Raw genomic sequence first — 15,354 nt, forward strand, 5'->3', positions numbered from 1 at the left:
AGACCAGCCTGGCCAACATGGTGAAACCCCGTTTCTACTAAAAACAAAAATTAGCCGGGCTTGGTGGCACACACCTGTAATCCCAGCTACTCGGAAGGCTGAGGCAGGTGAATCGCTTGAACTCAGGAGGCGGGCGGAGGTTGCAGTGGGCCAAGATCATGATATTGCACTCCAGCTTGGCAACACAGCAAGACTCTGTCTCGGGGGGGAAAAAGAGTAAAGTTCAGGAGAGGATTAAATAATTCCTCCAAGGTCACACAGCCAGTATAGCAGAACTCCTGCTTCTGACTCCAGAATCCACATTCATTTTTTTTTTTTCTTTGAGATAGAGTCTTGCTCTGTAGCCTAGGCTGGAGTGCAGTGGCGTGATCCCGGCTCACGCCATTCTCCTGCCTCAGCCTCCACATTCTTAACCATTATGCTGGAGACAGTTCTTGTCCTTTCCAACTGTTGTTTGTGTTCCCGAATAAATTTGAAAAATATTTTGCACAGCTCTGGGGGTTAAAAAGAAAAATTAGCGTTCTGATTGGAATTGGCATGTATATACACATAATTAGGAGGAAATAACACTTTCACCATAGTTGTGTCTAGCTCAAAGAGTTTATAATCAAGCTTAATTAAGCATACTGTTCCCCCTGTTATACTGGGACTTGAGGATGGTGATCAGGTCCTGTCCATACTGCACAGAGAGGTCAACACAGGTTGGTTTAATGAACAGTCTCTACCCTCAACCAAGCCCCCGCTTCATTAAGTGAACCCATAATGTGGGTCTCTGTCAACCATACCACCCACTCTCCAGACACTACTCTGCTCTCAAGGGTCCTGACATACAGGGTTGATTGTGGCATGACATTCACTTTACCCTCAACTTATCTTGATGTACCCCAAAGCGTATAAACAATGTTTCCATTCTGTGTTGATGAATTCTGACCTGAAGTGCTATCAACAAAATGGCTTTTAGTTTCCCAGAGGAAGACAGCCAACAGTAAAAACGCTGTACAGATTGCTTGGTTCTAGTTGCTACATTCCCAAGTTGATGTAATATTTCCAATCTTTATTGAACAGATCCTCCCCAAATTCCTTCAGTCCCAGTTCTCCACACCTCACCTGTTGCTGACAAAATGAAGCTCAAGCTTACCCATGTCCCAACTTCATACCCAAAACTTGGAATTAGATGTGCTTCTGTATTGGCTATCTGTACATTTATCACAGCCACCCGCATAGTTAGGATACAATGAAATGGCCTGGTGAAAAACACAAGCCTAACTTACTTTTTGTATCACGACACAATGTTCAATTAAATGACTTAAGAGTCAAACGCTCAGAAAACCACTGTGAAAACAAGCCAGGGGATGAAGTTGCTTAAATCACAAAATGAAGGTGGGCATCTTTAGTATGGGAAGAGGCAGGTAAGGAATACTCTGAGCCCATAAAATAGAAGGCAGACTAGTACAGCAGGAAATCACAGACCAGGGATCAGAAACCTTATTTTCAGCCCTACCTACACCACCTGCCTCCCTAACATCTTGGGAAAATCACTATTTCCTTAGATATAAAAATATTTATCTCAACACTTTCACTAGTCTGTAAACTGTCTGCTGCCCTTTCCTCTTTAACTGTCATAAAAAAGCAATCAATACATGGCTGGTTGAGGCGGCTTACAAAATTCCAGCACTTTGGGAGGCCAAGGCTGACATACCACTTGAGCCCGGGAGTTCGAGACCAGCCTGGTCATGGTGAAATGGCGAAAGCCTGTCTCTACTAAAAATACAAACACTAGCTGGGCTTAGTGGCATAAGCCTGTAATCCCAGCTACTTCGGAGGCTGAGGCATGAGAACTGCTTGAATCCGGGAGGTGGAGACTGCAGTGAGCTGAGATTGTGCCACTGCACTTCAGCCTGGGTGACAGTGAGACTGTCTCAGAAAACAAACAAAAAGCAGTACTTCACTTATTACAAAAATTGAGTAGTTTTCCATGCCTAATCATGTTCAAAGGTAACATACCAGCTTTGTTAAGACTCCAGATTAGTAATCCAAACACCCATCATCTATTCCATTCTACTATCACGAATTATACAGGAAACTGAAGCAGAGAGGTTGTTACTTAACCCAGGTCACCCAACTACCTAGGCAGTTTGGCTAAGCTGGTGTTCTTAACCACAGCATTAGGCCATCTAATGCTCCCTCAGTTCCCTATGCTTATGTGAAATCCTGGTCACTCACCTGGAGATCCTATGGAGAGCTTCTCCCGGAGATTCACCTGGAGAGCTGCGCCACACCTATGAAGCCTGAAAATCCTGACTTGTCACTCCTGGTCCTACCCCTACTGACCGACAATACTTGCTTCACAGTACAAAATCAGTAGTACCACTTTGTGACACAAATGAGATCCAAAGATGACCAGTTACTGCTATGGATCTAGCAAACGCTTGACCCAGTTAAGTATTCTTCTAGGGTAGTTATGTTTCTGCCAGAGGCAATGCAGGAGGTAAAGGTCAAGGGAGACATCTGTACAAAAGCGAGTAATGGGCAAAAAAAAGTTATAGAAGATAGGGGTCAGCCCAAGTGAAACAAAGGTTTTTACTGGGTCCTAAAGATGAAGTAAATCCACATTCTTACCGAATTAAATTTGCATCCTTAAAGGATTACTGACTCTGGAATAGACACAAGACAAACCAATTAGGAGGACTGAGAAGTCCATACCACAGATGGTTGAGAAGTTAGACTAAATTGGCAGTGAATTAAGTGCATAAAAGTGTCAAAGACAGACCTAAAATAACTCGACTTCCTCCAAGGCAATTCACTTTGTTACTACAACCATCTGTCAATCTGAAATCAATCCTACAAATCCTTATGTGCAAACTAAAAACTGGAGAATCGTGGACGTTTGCAACATTTAATGTGAAATTAGTTTCATACTGTTTCCTGAAGATGCTGATACAGTGTAGGCCAAATGAAACATCATAGAAGAGGCAGTATACGTATATCTTTCAGTATATCTTTCACCTTCAGAAATTTTTTTTGGGGGGACAGAGTGTTGTCCAGGCTAAAGTGCAGTGGCACAATCCTGGTTCAAGTGATTCTTGTGCCTGAGCCTCCCAAGTAGCTGGGATTACAGGCATGTGCCACCATACCAAGCTATTTTTTATATTTTTCATCAAGATGGGTTTTTGCTATGTTGTCCACACTGATCTCAATATCCTGGCCTCAAGTAATCCCCCTGCCTCAGTCACCCAAAGTGCTGGGATTTCAGGCATGAGTCACCACACCCAGCCTAGACAAATTTTATAAAAACACCGACTGTAAGGCTGGGCTTTGTGGCTCACGCCTGTAATCCCAGCACTCTGGGAGGCCGAGGCAGATGGATCACTTGAGGTCAGTTCAAGACCAGCATGGCCAATGTGGCGAATACCCTATCTCTACTCAAAATACAAAAATTAGCCGGGCATGGTGGTGCGTGCCTGTAATCCCAGCTACTCGGGAGGCTGAGAAAGGAGAATTGCTTGAACCTAAGAGGTGGAGGTTGCAGTGGGCCAAGATCAGTACACTGCACTCCAGCCTGGGTGACAAAGAGTCCGCCTAGAAAACAAACAAAAAAAATTAACTATAATTAAAAACTAAAGTTCACAGTTGGCTCCAATGTATCTCAAACTGGCAAGAGCAGACTTATAAAAAGCTAATACACATATCTAACTTGAAGACTTACATTCTTATGCTGCATTTTACCATCTGACTACTAAAAAGGAGACCAAATTACAATATTCCATCTTGGCATGCTTTTCCAATACAACAGTATTTACACAATGCAAACATCAGAATGTCTAATAAAGTTAACAAGCCAAGGCAATTTTGTTACATAAATTAACCCATTTATTATAGGCCAGTGATGTCTCAAAGAGTAGAAGAGCGTCTACTGGTCTTTCAACTCCTTCAGTCTTCTGATGGCGGACTTTACCGTGACAGCGGAAGTGGTACTGGAAAGAAAGATTCAGTTTCCAACATAATTAAGCATGTTAACATAGAAAATGGCAAATAAGTAAATCTGCCTCATTTTTGTGGTGAAGTCTCTTCCCAAATTTTCCTGGAAAGAATTATACTGAGAGAGACTGCTCTACCAATACTTTGCTGCAGTCGATCCAAACATCTTACCAACATTAGATTACTTCCCCGAGTGAGTGGCTTCTAAACTACATGATGGCATCCTTTAAGAGCCATGCCTTCAGGATCTTGCAGAATTAGACATGCAAATCACATGCATCTGATTTCTCAACTAGTTTTTTTTTTAATAGGAACTCAGTTATGGACAAGCAAGCTTTAATCCCCCCTACCCCACCCCACGAAACAGAAATGGTTTTAAGAGGCTGACCCAAACTTATTAAAAGGGAATGGACAGATTACAAGAAATGAATAAATTACAAGATGGTACAGTGAGAACAATGATTAAGGAAATAGAGGACACTAAAGTGCCTTTGGGAAAGACAGCTACTGAAATGACTACAAAAATTTTACCACAAAATTCAGGAACTATACCTGAAAATCACCATCCTATATGGTGAGTATATAAATGCGAATTCACTTTCCTATCAGAACCAAGAAAGCACTCTAGTTCCCATTTTCCATTCTCCCCTAATAAAAACCCACACAAGGTGTGTGTGTGTATATATATGTATGTATTTCAACATTTTCCACTTCGGTTTAAGTTTAAATTGTCTGAAACTTAAAAATCCAATTCTTTAATTACACTAGCCATATATGTACTTAGTGTAGTGGACAACACAGGTCTGGACACTGGTTTGTAGTGTAGTGTTTGTAGTATCACCCTGTCAGGTGCTACTAAGTTGCAGATTCACAAACCTGCAGCAGTCTAACACTGTTCAGAAAGACAAAATTGTGGTGGTCCTGATGGCCTCAAGTTTCCAAATACAGTTTTGAACTAATTGACCTCTTCACCTATTTTTGTCAAAACCTGCAATGCACACCAACGTTCAGTAGATTCAGCCCCACTAACGGACCTGCACAGTATCATGACAATGTTCACAACCATGTGCCCAGTGACCATCTAATTCTAAAGCAGTCTGTGAATAGATTTCCGACTTCTATTTGGTAGTTTTGTGTTTACTCTTTCAATAACTGAAAATAAATCACCACAAAAGAATCCTGAAAATACAAGGACACCCTTAGTCTCTCGGTCCTGAGAAAGTGTTAACACTAGTCCATCCAGCAACAACCTGGAATGTGGGCCTATGTGGCCCACCCACTTCGAAATACAAGGAAACAGACTCACTTGTATGTCCAGGCACCACCGGCCACTGTCTTCATGCAGGAACCACAGTGCCAGATCCCCACAGCTCGTCTCTTCATCTTGGTCTATAAAAGAGAAACAATTTTCACCATGAACCAAGTATTTTATCTTACAAGCATCCAGAAGTCTAAATTTGGATTCACCTTATTGTCAAGGATGTGAAAGCCTTCCTTCCTCCCTCAAAAACAAAAACAAGGATTGATGTAATGCAGTATTTTGCACATAAACGTTCAAACCTTTATCAAACAAAAATCCCTCCTAGAACAAGTAGAATGGTATTAGACGGACAGACTAGACATCTTGGGGGTTGGTACAGAAACATCAGTAGACAAAACTGATGGAATCATTTCCCACAAAGCAGGTTTGGCTTAGGCTGGGGGCGCTCTGTCAAATGATTATTTTACCCATTAACTTTTAAGTGGTTTTCTTTAAATGAAAAACGTTTCACAAAATCTAAAGTTACCATCAACACTTTTATCTTAAAACTCATGACCAACGAATGGCACGAGTAATTCTAACTGCTCACGAGCACACGGCTTATAAAATACCTTGAAGTCAGACCTCACCTGGGTAAGAAACCTGCCCTCCCTCTGCCCTCACCAGACTTTGCCTTACTTACTTTGCCACAGAAAGAGCAAGTGTACTTGGCGTGCTGGCTGATTTCAATTTTCTTCACCATTTTCCGGAGGGAGGCCCCATAGCGGGTTCCGTATTTACCGACGATCCCGACTTTCTTGGTACGTTTGGCCTGTTTAGAGTGAAGGGAGAAACCAGTGAAAGTTAGACCTGGAACCCAGGCAGGCCCCGGAGCCCCCACACACCGTTCCTCCACCTCACTGACGTGTGACCGACATGTGAATTACATGTGACCTAGTTTTCCCTAAATTCAACCCAACAAAACCAGTGTCCAGGGCTCGCCGCGCGCTCCGAACGCCCGGCGTTAACCCAGCCGGAGCGCGCCAGGACCAGGTAAGGCGCCCCCGCTCCTCCGCCTTGGGGCAGCGTCCGACAGTGGTGTCTCCTGCGAAGGCATGGAGACAGGAGAGAACACGGGGCAAGGCAGGTGAGAAGACGGGTGCAGGAGAAGAAAACAAGGACAGATGCAGGGAGATAGAGACCTAGGCCGCACAGAGATCCGCACTCACCATGTCGCCGCGAACTAGGTCCGAGCCCAGAGAGGAAGAAACGCGGTGCGCAGGCGCGGTATTAGGCGGACGAGCGGAAGTGGCTGGTGGAGGCCTAGCTAGGAACTGAGCTCTATGGTTCGGGCGTTTTCCGGCGCCCTCCTGAGAAATGTTTGCAATTGTAAGGTATCTCTCTCACGCAGGTTTACCCGGATTCGCAAACTATGGCGACAAACAACCATAGCAGAAGCATGTCCAGATTATTTCAGATATATTATAAAATCCTGCAAAGGTACGAGTTCCTCCATTCGATGCACAGCGCTTGGCTTGGAGAAGTGCATAAATCTTAACGTCTGTGGGGTCGGGCGCGGTGGCTCACGCCTTAATTCTAACACTGTGGGAGGCGGGGCGGGTCAGGAGTTCTAGACCAGCCTGGTCAGCAGGATGAAACCCCGTCCCTATTCCAAATCTCATTTCTTTCCCCGCTGCATCATATTCTCTAAAAGTGGCTGACTCTGCAGGATGCTAGCGACAGTAGTGACTAAAATCCAAAGTTCCACTCCGAGAGCAAGTTGCAGGCCAGCAGCAAACAATCGTATAGCCACATTAAGAAGTTAGATAGTTCAAACTGATCAGAGTTCTGAAGGAAAGGACGATGGTTCCGCCCGCGACTAATTCAGAAGAGCCTGGCGTTCCCTGAGGAAAGTCTGAGATTGGAAGGCTGGAGAAAAGTTAACAGTCACCTTGGAGTTTTGTGTTCCAGCTGCTCCATCTCAGTGCAGATGGCCCGCCTTCCACTTCATTTCAGAACCCACTCCCATGGCCCCACACTAGACTGTTAGGCAGCTTCCTGGTCCAGGCCTGAACCCTTAAACTCTAACATCTTACCCTCTACCCACCATCAATTCTCTGTCCCTCCAGGTCTCTCAAAGGGGTCAGCAGGGAAGAACTGGATTTCTGGTTGAGGTCTGGGGTGGGGAGGGTGTGTTCTGGGACTAGACACATGATTTTCTTTCTTCATGTAGAACTAGGAAGTTTGGCTGCCTTTTTTCAGGGATGGCTAATCCAGAGAGAGGATAAGAAGTTCAGAAAAATACTGGAATAAGACTATAAGAGAGAATCCATGATTTGAGGACCAAGAAAGACCATGAGAGCTGAAAGGCATTGTGTGGCCTTGATTCCAATCAGAACTCTGGTAACAAGTAGCTTCCATTCCCAAAGCTTAATATTAACAATATTAACTGTCTCGAATAATTTTGCACCTGTTCACTTTTCCTCACAATTATATTAAAATCAACTTGCATACCTGGGCTGAGGTGGGAAGATCACTTGAGCCTGGGAGGTTGAGGCTGCACTAAGCTGTCATTATGCCACTGCAGTCCAGCCTGGGAAACAGAGTGAGAGCCTGTCTCAAAAAATATATGTAAATCAAATCACAGCAACTTGTAGACAGCTGTGCACTTCATATGGTTACAATTGTCGGAAGGTAACACATGGTAGGCACTGAGTATTTTATATGGATGTGCTCATTTAATTTTCCATTATCCTTTATGATAGGAATTATTATCTTCATTACTAAGAAAAAGAGAGAAAGTCTCATGTAATGATTAGGAACTTAGAGGCTCTGGATTCAGTCTGGGTTCAAAACAACTATTTACCAGCTGTGGGACCTCTGACAAGTTATTATATTCTTTCTTTTTTCTGTTTTTTTATTTTTTATTTTTTAAATTTATTATTTATTTAGTTTTTATTTTTGAGACAGAGTCTCTCTTGCAAAGGATTCTTTGAGGCCAGGAGTTCTAGGCACCCTGGACAATATAGCAAGACCCCATCTCCACAAAAAATAAAAATAATAAGCCAGTTATGGTGGCACACACCTGTGGTTCTAGCTGCTCAGGAGGCTGAAATGTGAGGATTGCTTTAGCCCAGGAGTTCAGAGGTTACAGTGAGCTATGATCACACCATTGCACTCCAACCTGGACAACAGAGTGAGATCCTTTCTCAAAACAAAAAAAAAAGAAAAAAGCAACTCAATCTCAGGGAAGTTAAGAATCTTGCTCAATGTCACACAGCAATTAGAACTCAAATCCGGTCTGTCTGACCCCAAAGTTAGTTCTCCTAATTGCTGGCTTGTACTACTCTAAATCATAATATTTAGTGCACTGAAAAAGCACATTAGAAAACATACTTGAATTAGAATCAGGTCCCTGGCACTCGGTCTGGGCCATGCTCTGTAACTACCTTGTGGTTTGACTTTAGGTAAGCCACAGTGCCCACATGAAGAACAACCTCCCCACCTCCCAGCAACCACCATCTTTGTTTACAAGGAGCTGGACCAGGTGGTCTCCAAGGTCCTGTCCCGTTCTTCCCTCCCATGATTCCAGGAAGAGCTTCCAGACTTTGAGTGCCATTGGGGCAGTGACCAACCATGTGCTTTATGTCATCACATCTTGCACATTTTTGTGGAAAAAGGGTAGTAGTCTCTTTATCCTCCCCAATCTGTTATTCCAACTCTGGCTGTGTAAATTCAAGGAGGAGATAAAGCAAAAAGTAGTGGATAGTGGGAATAGTTAAATTGATTTTTGCATACATTTTTGAATTTTCTAATTATCTTTTATAATAAGCATGTGTTTCTTTTATAATCTAAAAAACTCCCATTAAAAAAAAAATCCAAGCATCTCCAGTAACAACGAGTATACCTACCACCCCAGATCTCAGGGTTTGTTTTTATTTGTTTTGTTTTGTTTTGTTTTGTTTTGAGACAGGGTCTTGCTCTGTCCTCCAGGCTGGTGTACAGTGGTGTGATCACAGCTCACTATAGCCTTGACCTCCCCAGGCTCAAGCAATCCTTTCACTTCAGTCTCCTGAGTAGTGCCCAGATAATTTTTTTATTTTTGTAGAGATGGTCTCGCCATGTCGCCCAGGCTGGTCTGGAATTCCTGGGTTCAAGCAATCCTCCAGCCTCAGTCTTCCAGAGTGCTGGAATTACAGGCATGAGCCACCATGCCTGGACCCCAGATCTTGGTTTGTAATATCATTCTTTAATGAAAGGAACCAGGGCCCCTCAGAGAAGTGACTCATTCTAGGACTGCAGCAGGAAATATACAAGGTGAGACTGTAGTATCTTGTAGTGCTAGAAAATAAGGAAATGTTCAGAAAACCCTACACTGATGGAGATATGTCAGAGAGACACAGGAGTCAACTGAAAGAACTCCGAATAGCCAAAGCTAGAAAATTTTGAGCAATAAATAAAGTAGTATTGATTTATAACCCAAGTGTAAAATAAATATCCATGGGTCCACGTAGATTTAAATAAGTGATAGACTAAATAAATAAATGAAGGACAAGAGGCAATTCTCTGTCACCCAGGCTGGAGTGTGGTGGCGTGATCTTGGCTCACTGCAACCTCTGCCTCCTGGGTTCAAGCAATTCTCCTGCCTCAGCCTCCTGAGCAGCTGGGACTATAGGCATGCACCATCACGCCCAGCTAATTTTTGTATTTTTAGTAGAGATGGGGTTTCACCATGTTGGCCAGGCTGGTCTCGAACTCCTGACCTCGTGATCCACCTGCCTCGACCTCCCAAAGTGCTAGGATTACAGGCGTGAGCCGCTGCGCCTGGCCAAGAAGAATTTCAAATAATTTATGTGGATATTCTGCCCTCGAGGGTGAGCATAACTCCCCACTTCCTAAATGTGGGTTGCACAGAATGACTTCCTTCCAAAAAGCACAGTATAGAAAGGGGAAAAAAGAGTAACTTTATGGCCAACATGACCTCAGCCAAGGTGATGAAGGTCAACATCAGAAGTGATAAGTCATCTTGTTAGTATGTCCCCTTGATGTGGAATGAAAATGGCACTTTGCCTTTGTGATCTTCCTCCCAAAACCCATATCCTCAGGCTAATTGTGAGAACAACAGACAAATTCCAAAAGAGGGACATCCTTCAATATACCTGACCAGGGCTCCTTAAAACTGTCAAACCAGGAAAGCCTGAGAAACTGTCACAGCCAAGAGGAGCCTAAGGTGACATGATGACTAAATGTAACATGATGTCTTAGAACAAAAAAAGACAATACATTAAAAATTAGGAAGATCCAAATAAAGTATAGATTTTAGGTCATAATAATGTATTAATCTTGCTTTATTAATTGTAACCAATTTACCATACTAATGTTAAGATGTTGCCGGGCGCGGTGGCTCACACGTGTAATCCCAGCACTTTGAGAAGCCGAGGTGGGCAGATCACAAGGTCAGGACATTGAGACCATCCTGGCTAACACAGTGAAACTGTGTCTTTTTTTTTGTTTTTTTTTTTTTTTTTGAGACGGAGTCTCGCTCTGTCGCCCAGGCTGGAGTGCAGTGGCCAGATCTCAGCTCACTGCAAGCTCTGCCTCCCGGGTTTACGCCATTCTCCTGCCTCAGCCTCCCCAGTAGCTGGGACTACAGGCGCCCGCCACCTCGCCCGGCTAGTTTTTGTATTTTTTAGTAGAGACGGGATTTCACCGTGTTCGCCAGGATGGTCTCGATCTCCTGACCTCGTGATCCGCCCGTCTCGGCCTCCCAAAGTGCTGGGATTACAGGCTTGAGCCACCGCGCCCGGCCCCGAAACTGTGTCTCTACTAAAAATTCAAAAAATTAGCCAGGCATGGTGGCACGTGCCTATAATCCCAGCTACTCGGGAGGCTGAGGCAGGAGAATCACTTGAACCTGGGAGGTGGAGGTGGAGTAAGCTGAGATCGCGCCACTGCACTCCAGCCTGGGCGACAGAGGAAGACTTCGTCTCAAAAAAAAAAAAAAATTGTTAACAATAGAGAGAATTGGGTAAGGGTGTACAAAGCTACTCTCTCAATTTTTTTTTTTTTTTACATAATTCTAAAACTGTTCTACAAAATAAAGTCTATTTTAAAACAACCACCCACCACCACCACCCAAAGAGGTCACCACAAGTCAATTCCATGAGAACAGGGCTTATGTTGTTCGCCTCTGCATCCCAGGACCTATACAAGAGCCTGACATGACAGCAGTAATATCTGTTGAATGGGGGATAGTTACCTTGCATGGTATAATGGTGATGGGTATATGAAGCGTTTTATATGTTTTGGTTTCTCTGGAAGCCCAAACTGGAAACTGAGGCCCAGGGAGGTCAAATGACTTGCCCAAGGTCACATAGCCATTAAGTGACATCTAGACGTGTGTTCTCTCCACTGTACCACATGATTCAAATCTCTAGGTCTCTTTCCTCAGCTGCAAAATGAGTACATTATACACCTCTTAAGGGTCTCCAGAGGATAAAATAACTTTCATGAAGTGTCTAGTGGACATTTTAAAATACTGGCCAGTGTGTTTGTTGAGATCCTGCTGCTGCTGCTACTACCTGATTTCAACATCTCTTTCTGCCTTTTCTCTCTTTCTTTCTTTTTTTTTTTTTTTTTGAGACGGAGCCTCCTTCTGTTGCCCAGGCTGGAGTGCTGTGGCGCCATCTCCAAGCTCCGCCTCCCGGGTTCACGCCATTCTCCTGCCTCAGCCTGCGTCCGTAGTAGCTGGGACTACAGGCGCCCTCCACCATGCCCGGCTATTTTTTGTATTTTCAGTAGAGATGGGGTTTCACCGTGTTAGCTAGGATGGTCTCAATCTCCTGACCTCGTGATCCGCCCGCCTCGGCTTCCCAAAGTGCTGGGATTACAGGCGTGAGCCACCGCGCCCGGCCACCTTTCTGCCTTTTCAATCGTCTCTCCTCTTCTGCCATACTCAAGGAACTACAGAAGATCTGCCTTCTCCTTTCCCTTAAAAATATGCCCATCTCTTTTCTCCTTAATTTCTTTAGCTTGAACACAATGAAACCACTACAGTCATGGTAACTGCTACTTGAGGCCCACAAAGGGAGTGAGACGTGCTCAAGATGTTTTGCTTCCACCACAGGCCTCATGCACCCTCTGCCCCCATAGGTTAGGGTGGAAGATGGCAAGGGGCCAAGGGAACAAGTCCCTCTTCCTTCAGAAGGGAAATGCACTGCATTTTGGGGTTGTCTGGAAAGCTCTCCACCTAAACATTGCCTGCCTCCAGAAAACTATAAATTAAAACAAAAACATATTCATATTGGTACAAACAAAGGAAACTAGTGGAAGGAATCTTAAACACTCACCACGGTCCTCCCTTTTCAGACTGTGCCTCTTGGCCAAGCAGGATGGTGCTCAATTGACCTGGGGAGTGGGTGAGTCAGCTTCATGCTGGGGCAGTCCAGGCAGAGCTGAGGTGAGCCATCCTGGGCTGGCGCTAGTTAGCAAATGTGCTACCTCCCCCACGCCCTCCACTGCAGAGCCTCCTACGTCTCTGGCCTTCAGGGGGTCTGAGAGAGAGAGCAAGAGAAGAGGGAATGCATGAGTAGGAATGCAATAAGCAGCTGAAAATGAGACACTCCATAATAGGAGGAAATTGTTCATGTTCAGAGCAATTTTGTCAAAACTGAACAATTCTCTTTAAATAGCAAGCTTGAGGATGTACAAATAGCACTCGTGAAATCAGCTCTGAGTGACTTCAGAGAATTGGCCCTCTCCTAAAGTCTCAATTTGTCTCATCTGTGGGCTCATAAATTTCCATCCCTATTAGAGGACATCCGGTGTAGAGAATGTTAACTGTAATGTGTCCCCATAAAAAACTCGGTAAAAATCACTGCTGACTCACCTCTGCTCTTAAGGAGCCCTCAACATTCACTCTTTGCCTTTAGAAAAATAAGTAAGTTGGGTGGGCATGGTGGCTCATGCCTGTAATCCTAGCACTTTGGGAGGCCGAGGCGGGTGGATCACGAGGTCAGGAGATCGAGACCATCCTGGCCAATGTGGTGAAACTCCATCTCTACTAAAAAAAAAATACAAAAAATTAGCCAGGTGTGGTGCTGGGCGCCTGTAGTCCCAGCTACTCGGGAGGCTGAGGCAGGAGAATGCTGTGAACCCAGGAGGAGGAGAGTGAGCTGAGATTGCACCACTGCACTCCAGCTTGGGTGAGAGAGCGAGACTCTTGTCTCTAAATAAATAAAGAAAAATAAGGAAAAATAAATAAGTTAAAAGTTGCCTCCAGAGAGGAGTTCTTGTAGCTGTTAACCAGTTCTCTTGGGGCATATGGAACATTTTATTCTTGAAAGAAATCTGAGGTGCAAGCGTCATTCCAAGTTCTTCTTGTGCTGGAGACAGAAAGGGTGTATCGGGGCGTTTTTCTTTCACTTCGTGCCTCAAGAGAGCCTGCTCTCCACAAAGCCCCTGGTGGCCACAGACAAGAGTGGGGCCCGTACAGCATTGTTGAGAGCCCTGTGAGCCCAGAGCCACAGGCAAGAGCTGACCCAGCAGGAGAGGTGAGGCCCTCCAAGGCAGTCCTGGATGCCCCGCAAGAATAAGAGTGCGGGAAATTGACCTAGGCAACCCTCCATTCCTTTCCTCCTTCTCGCCTCAAATTCCGTTTAAACTCGTTCTAGTTATTAATGGACCCATCACAGAGCATTTACACAGGAAGGGCACGCGTAAAGACTGGAGTAGTCACTTGGCAACTTTTTTTTTTTTTTTTTTTTTTTTTTTTTGAGATGGAGTCTTGCTTCGTCGCCCAGGCTGGAGTGCAGTGCCCAGATCTCAGCTCACTGCAAGCTCCGCCTCCCGGGTTTACGCCATTCTCCTGCCTCAGCCTCCCGACTAGCTGGGACTACAGGCGCCCGCCACCTCCCCCGGCTAGTTTTTTTTTTTTTTGTATTTTTTAGTAGAGACGGGGTTTCACCGTGTTAGCCAGGATGGTCTCGATCTCCTGACCTCGTGATCCGCCCGTCTCGGCCTCCCAAAGTGCTGGGATTACAGGCTTCAGCCACCACGCCCGGCCGGCAACTCTTAAGTGGGATAAGGTATGTTAAAAGAAAAACTTTCAACAAATTAAATTTAACAGAGTTTAATTAAGCAAAGAATGATTTGTGAATTGGACAGCCCCCGCAACCAGAGAGGTTCAGAGCAGCTCCAGGGTTGCCACATGGTTGGATCACATTTATGGACAGAACAAAGAAAGTAACATACAGAAAAGGGAAGTGAGGACAGAAAGAGCTGGATTGGTTGCAACTCCACATTTGCCTTATTTGAACACAGTGCCAACGGTTGGCCACCTGTGATTGGCTGAAATGTGGCTGCAGTAATTGCCTGAGACTTGGCTACTTGTTACAAGCGTGGGTCCCAGTCTGTTTACCAATCCAGTTAGGTTACAGTTCACTCTGTACAGAGAAACTTTTAGGCCAACTTTAAAATATGTAAGGAGGCAGCATTGGATTAAATTTAATTTAATGAGTAGCGGGAGGCGGAGGTTGCAGTGAGCTGAGATCACACCATTGCACTCAAGCCTGGGCAACAGAGAGAGTCTCTGTCTCAAAATAAATAAATAAATAAATAAATAAATAATTTAATGGGTAGATCAATATGAAACAATGGTCAAATCATGTGAAGTGAGTCATTTTCAGTATGAAGAATTTGATACAATTTTTGTAAAACCAGATTCTATGTGTATTTTACATACATTTGTATGCATAGAGAATGATTTACAAATGACTTCATCTCAAATTATTTAGTTATTACTTCTAGGAGGTAGGGCTGAGGGCGGGAGGGAGGAGAATGCAGGACTCTTATTTTTGAGCTTATACATTTCTAGATGAATTTTTTTTTTTTTTTTTTTTTTTGGATATGGAGTCTCACTCTGTTGCCCAGGCTGGAGTACAGTGTCACGATCTCAGCTTACTGCAACCTCCGCCTCCCGGGTTCAAGCAATTCTCCTGCCTCAGCCTCCTGAGTAGCTGAGATTACAGGCAACCGCCACCATGTCCAGCTAATTTTTTTTTGCATTTGTAGTAGAGACGGGTTTTCGCCATGTTGGCCAGGGTGGTCTCAAACTCCTGACCTCAGGTCATCCGCCC

General features: G+C 44.4%; 1 protein-coding gene across 1 annotated transcript; it reads right to left on the reverse strand.

The window, feature by feature from the left end:
• Positions 1-3,847: 3,847 nt before the first annotated feature.
• RPL37A (ribosomal protein L37a) lies at positions 3,848-6,538 on the reverse strand. Its single transcript, XM_010362316.2, has 4 exons — positions 6,448-6,538; positions 5,922-6,050; positions 5,285-5,367; positions 3,848-3,974 (listed from the first exon to the last, which is right to left on the reverse strand). Exons 1-4 carry the CDS (start codon positions 6,448-6,450, stop codon positions 3,911-3,913), a joined length of 279 nt encoding a protein of 92 aa, XP_010360618.1. The 5' UTR covers positions 6,451-6,538; the 3' UTR covers positions 3,848-3,910.
• Positions 6,539-15,354: the final 8,816 nt, after the last annotated feature.

This window comes from Rhinopithecus roxellana, chromosome 14 (assembly GCF_007565055.1).
Source record: "Rhinopithecus roxellana isolate Shanxi Qingling chromosome 14, ASM756505v1, whole genome shotgun sequence".
Taxonomy (NCBI): Eukaryota; Metazoa; Chordata; class Mammalia; order Primates; family Cercopithecidae; genus Rhinopithecus; species Rhinopithecus roxellana.

Bases quoted from the DNA above. Each gene is read 5' to 3' on its own strand.
- RPL37A (XM_010362316.2), bottom strand. The intron at 5,368-5,921 runs GTAAGTAAGGCA...TCTCTTTTATAG, and splicing joins CTTGCTCTTTCTGTGGCAAA to ACCAAGATGAAGAGACGAGC. The intron at 3,975-5,284 runs GTGAGTCTGTTT...CTTTCTTTCCAG, and splicing joins GGTGGTGCCTGGACATACAA to TACCACTTCCGCTGTCACGG.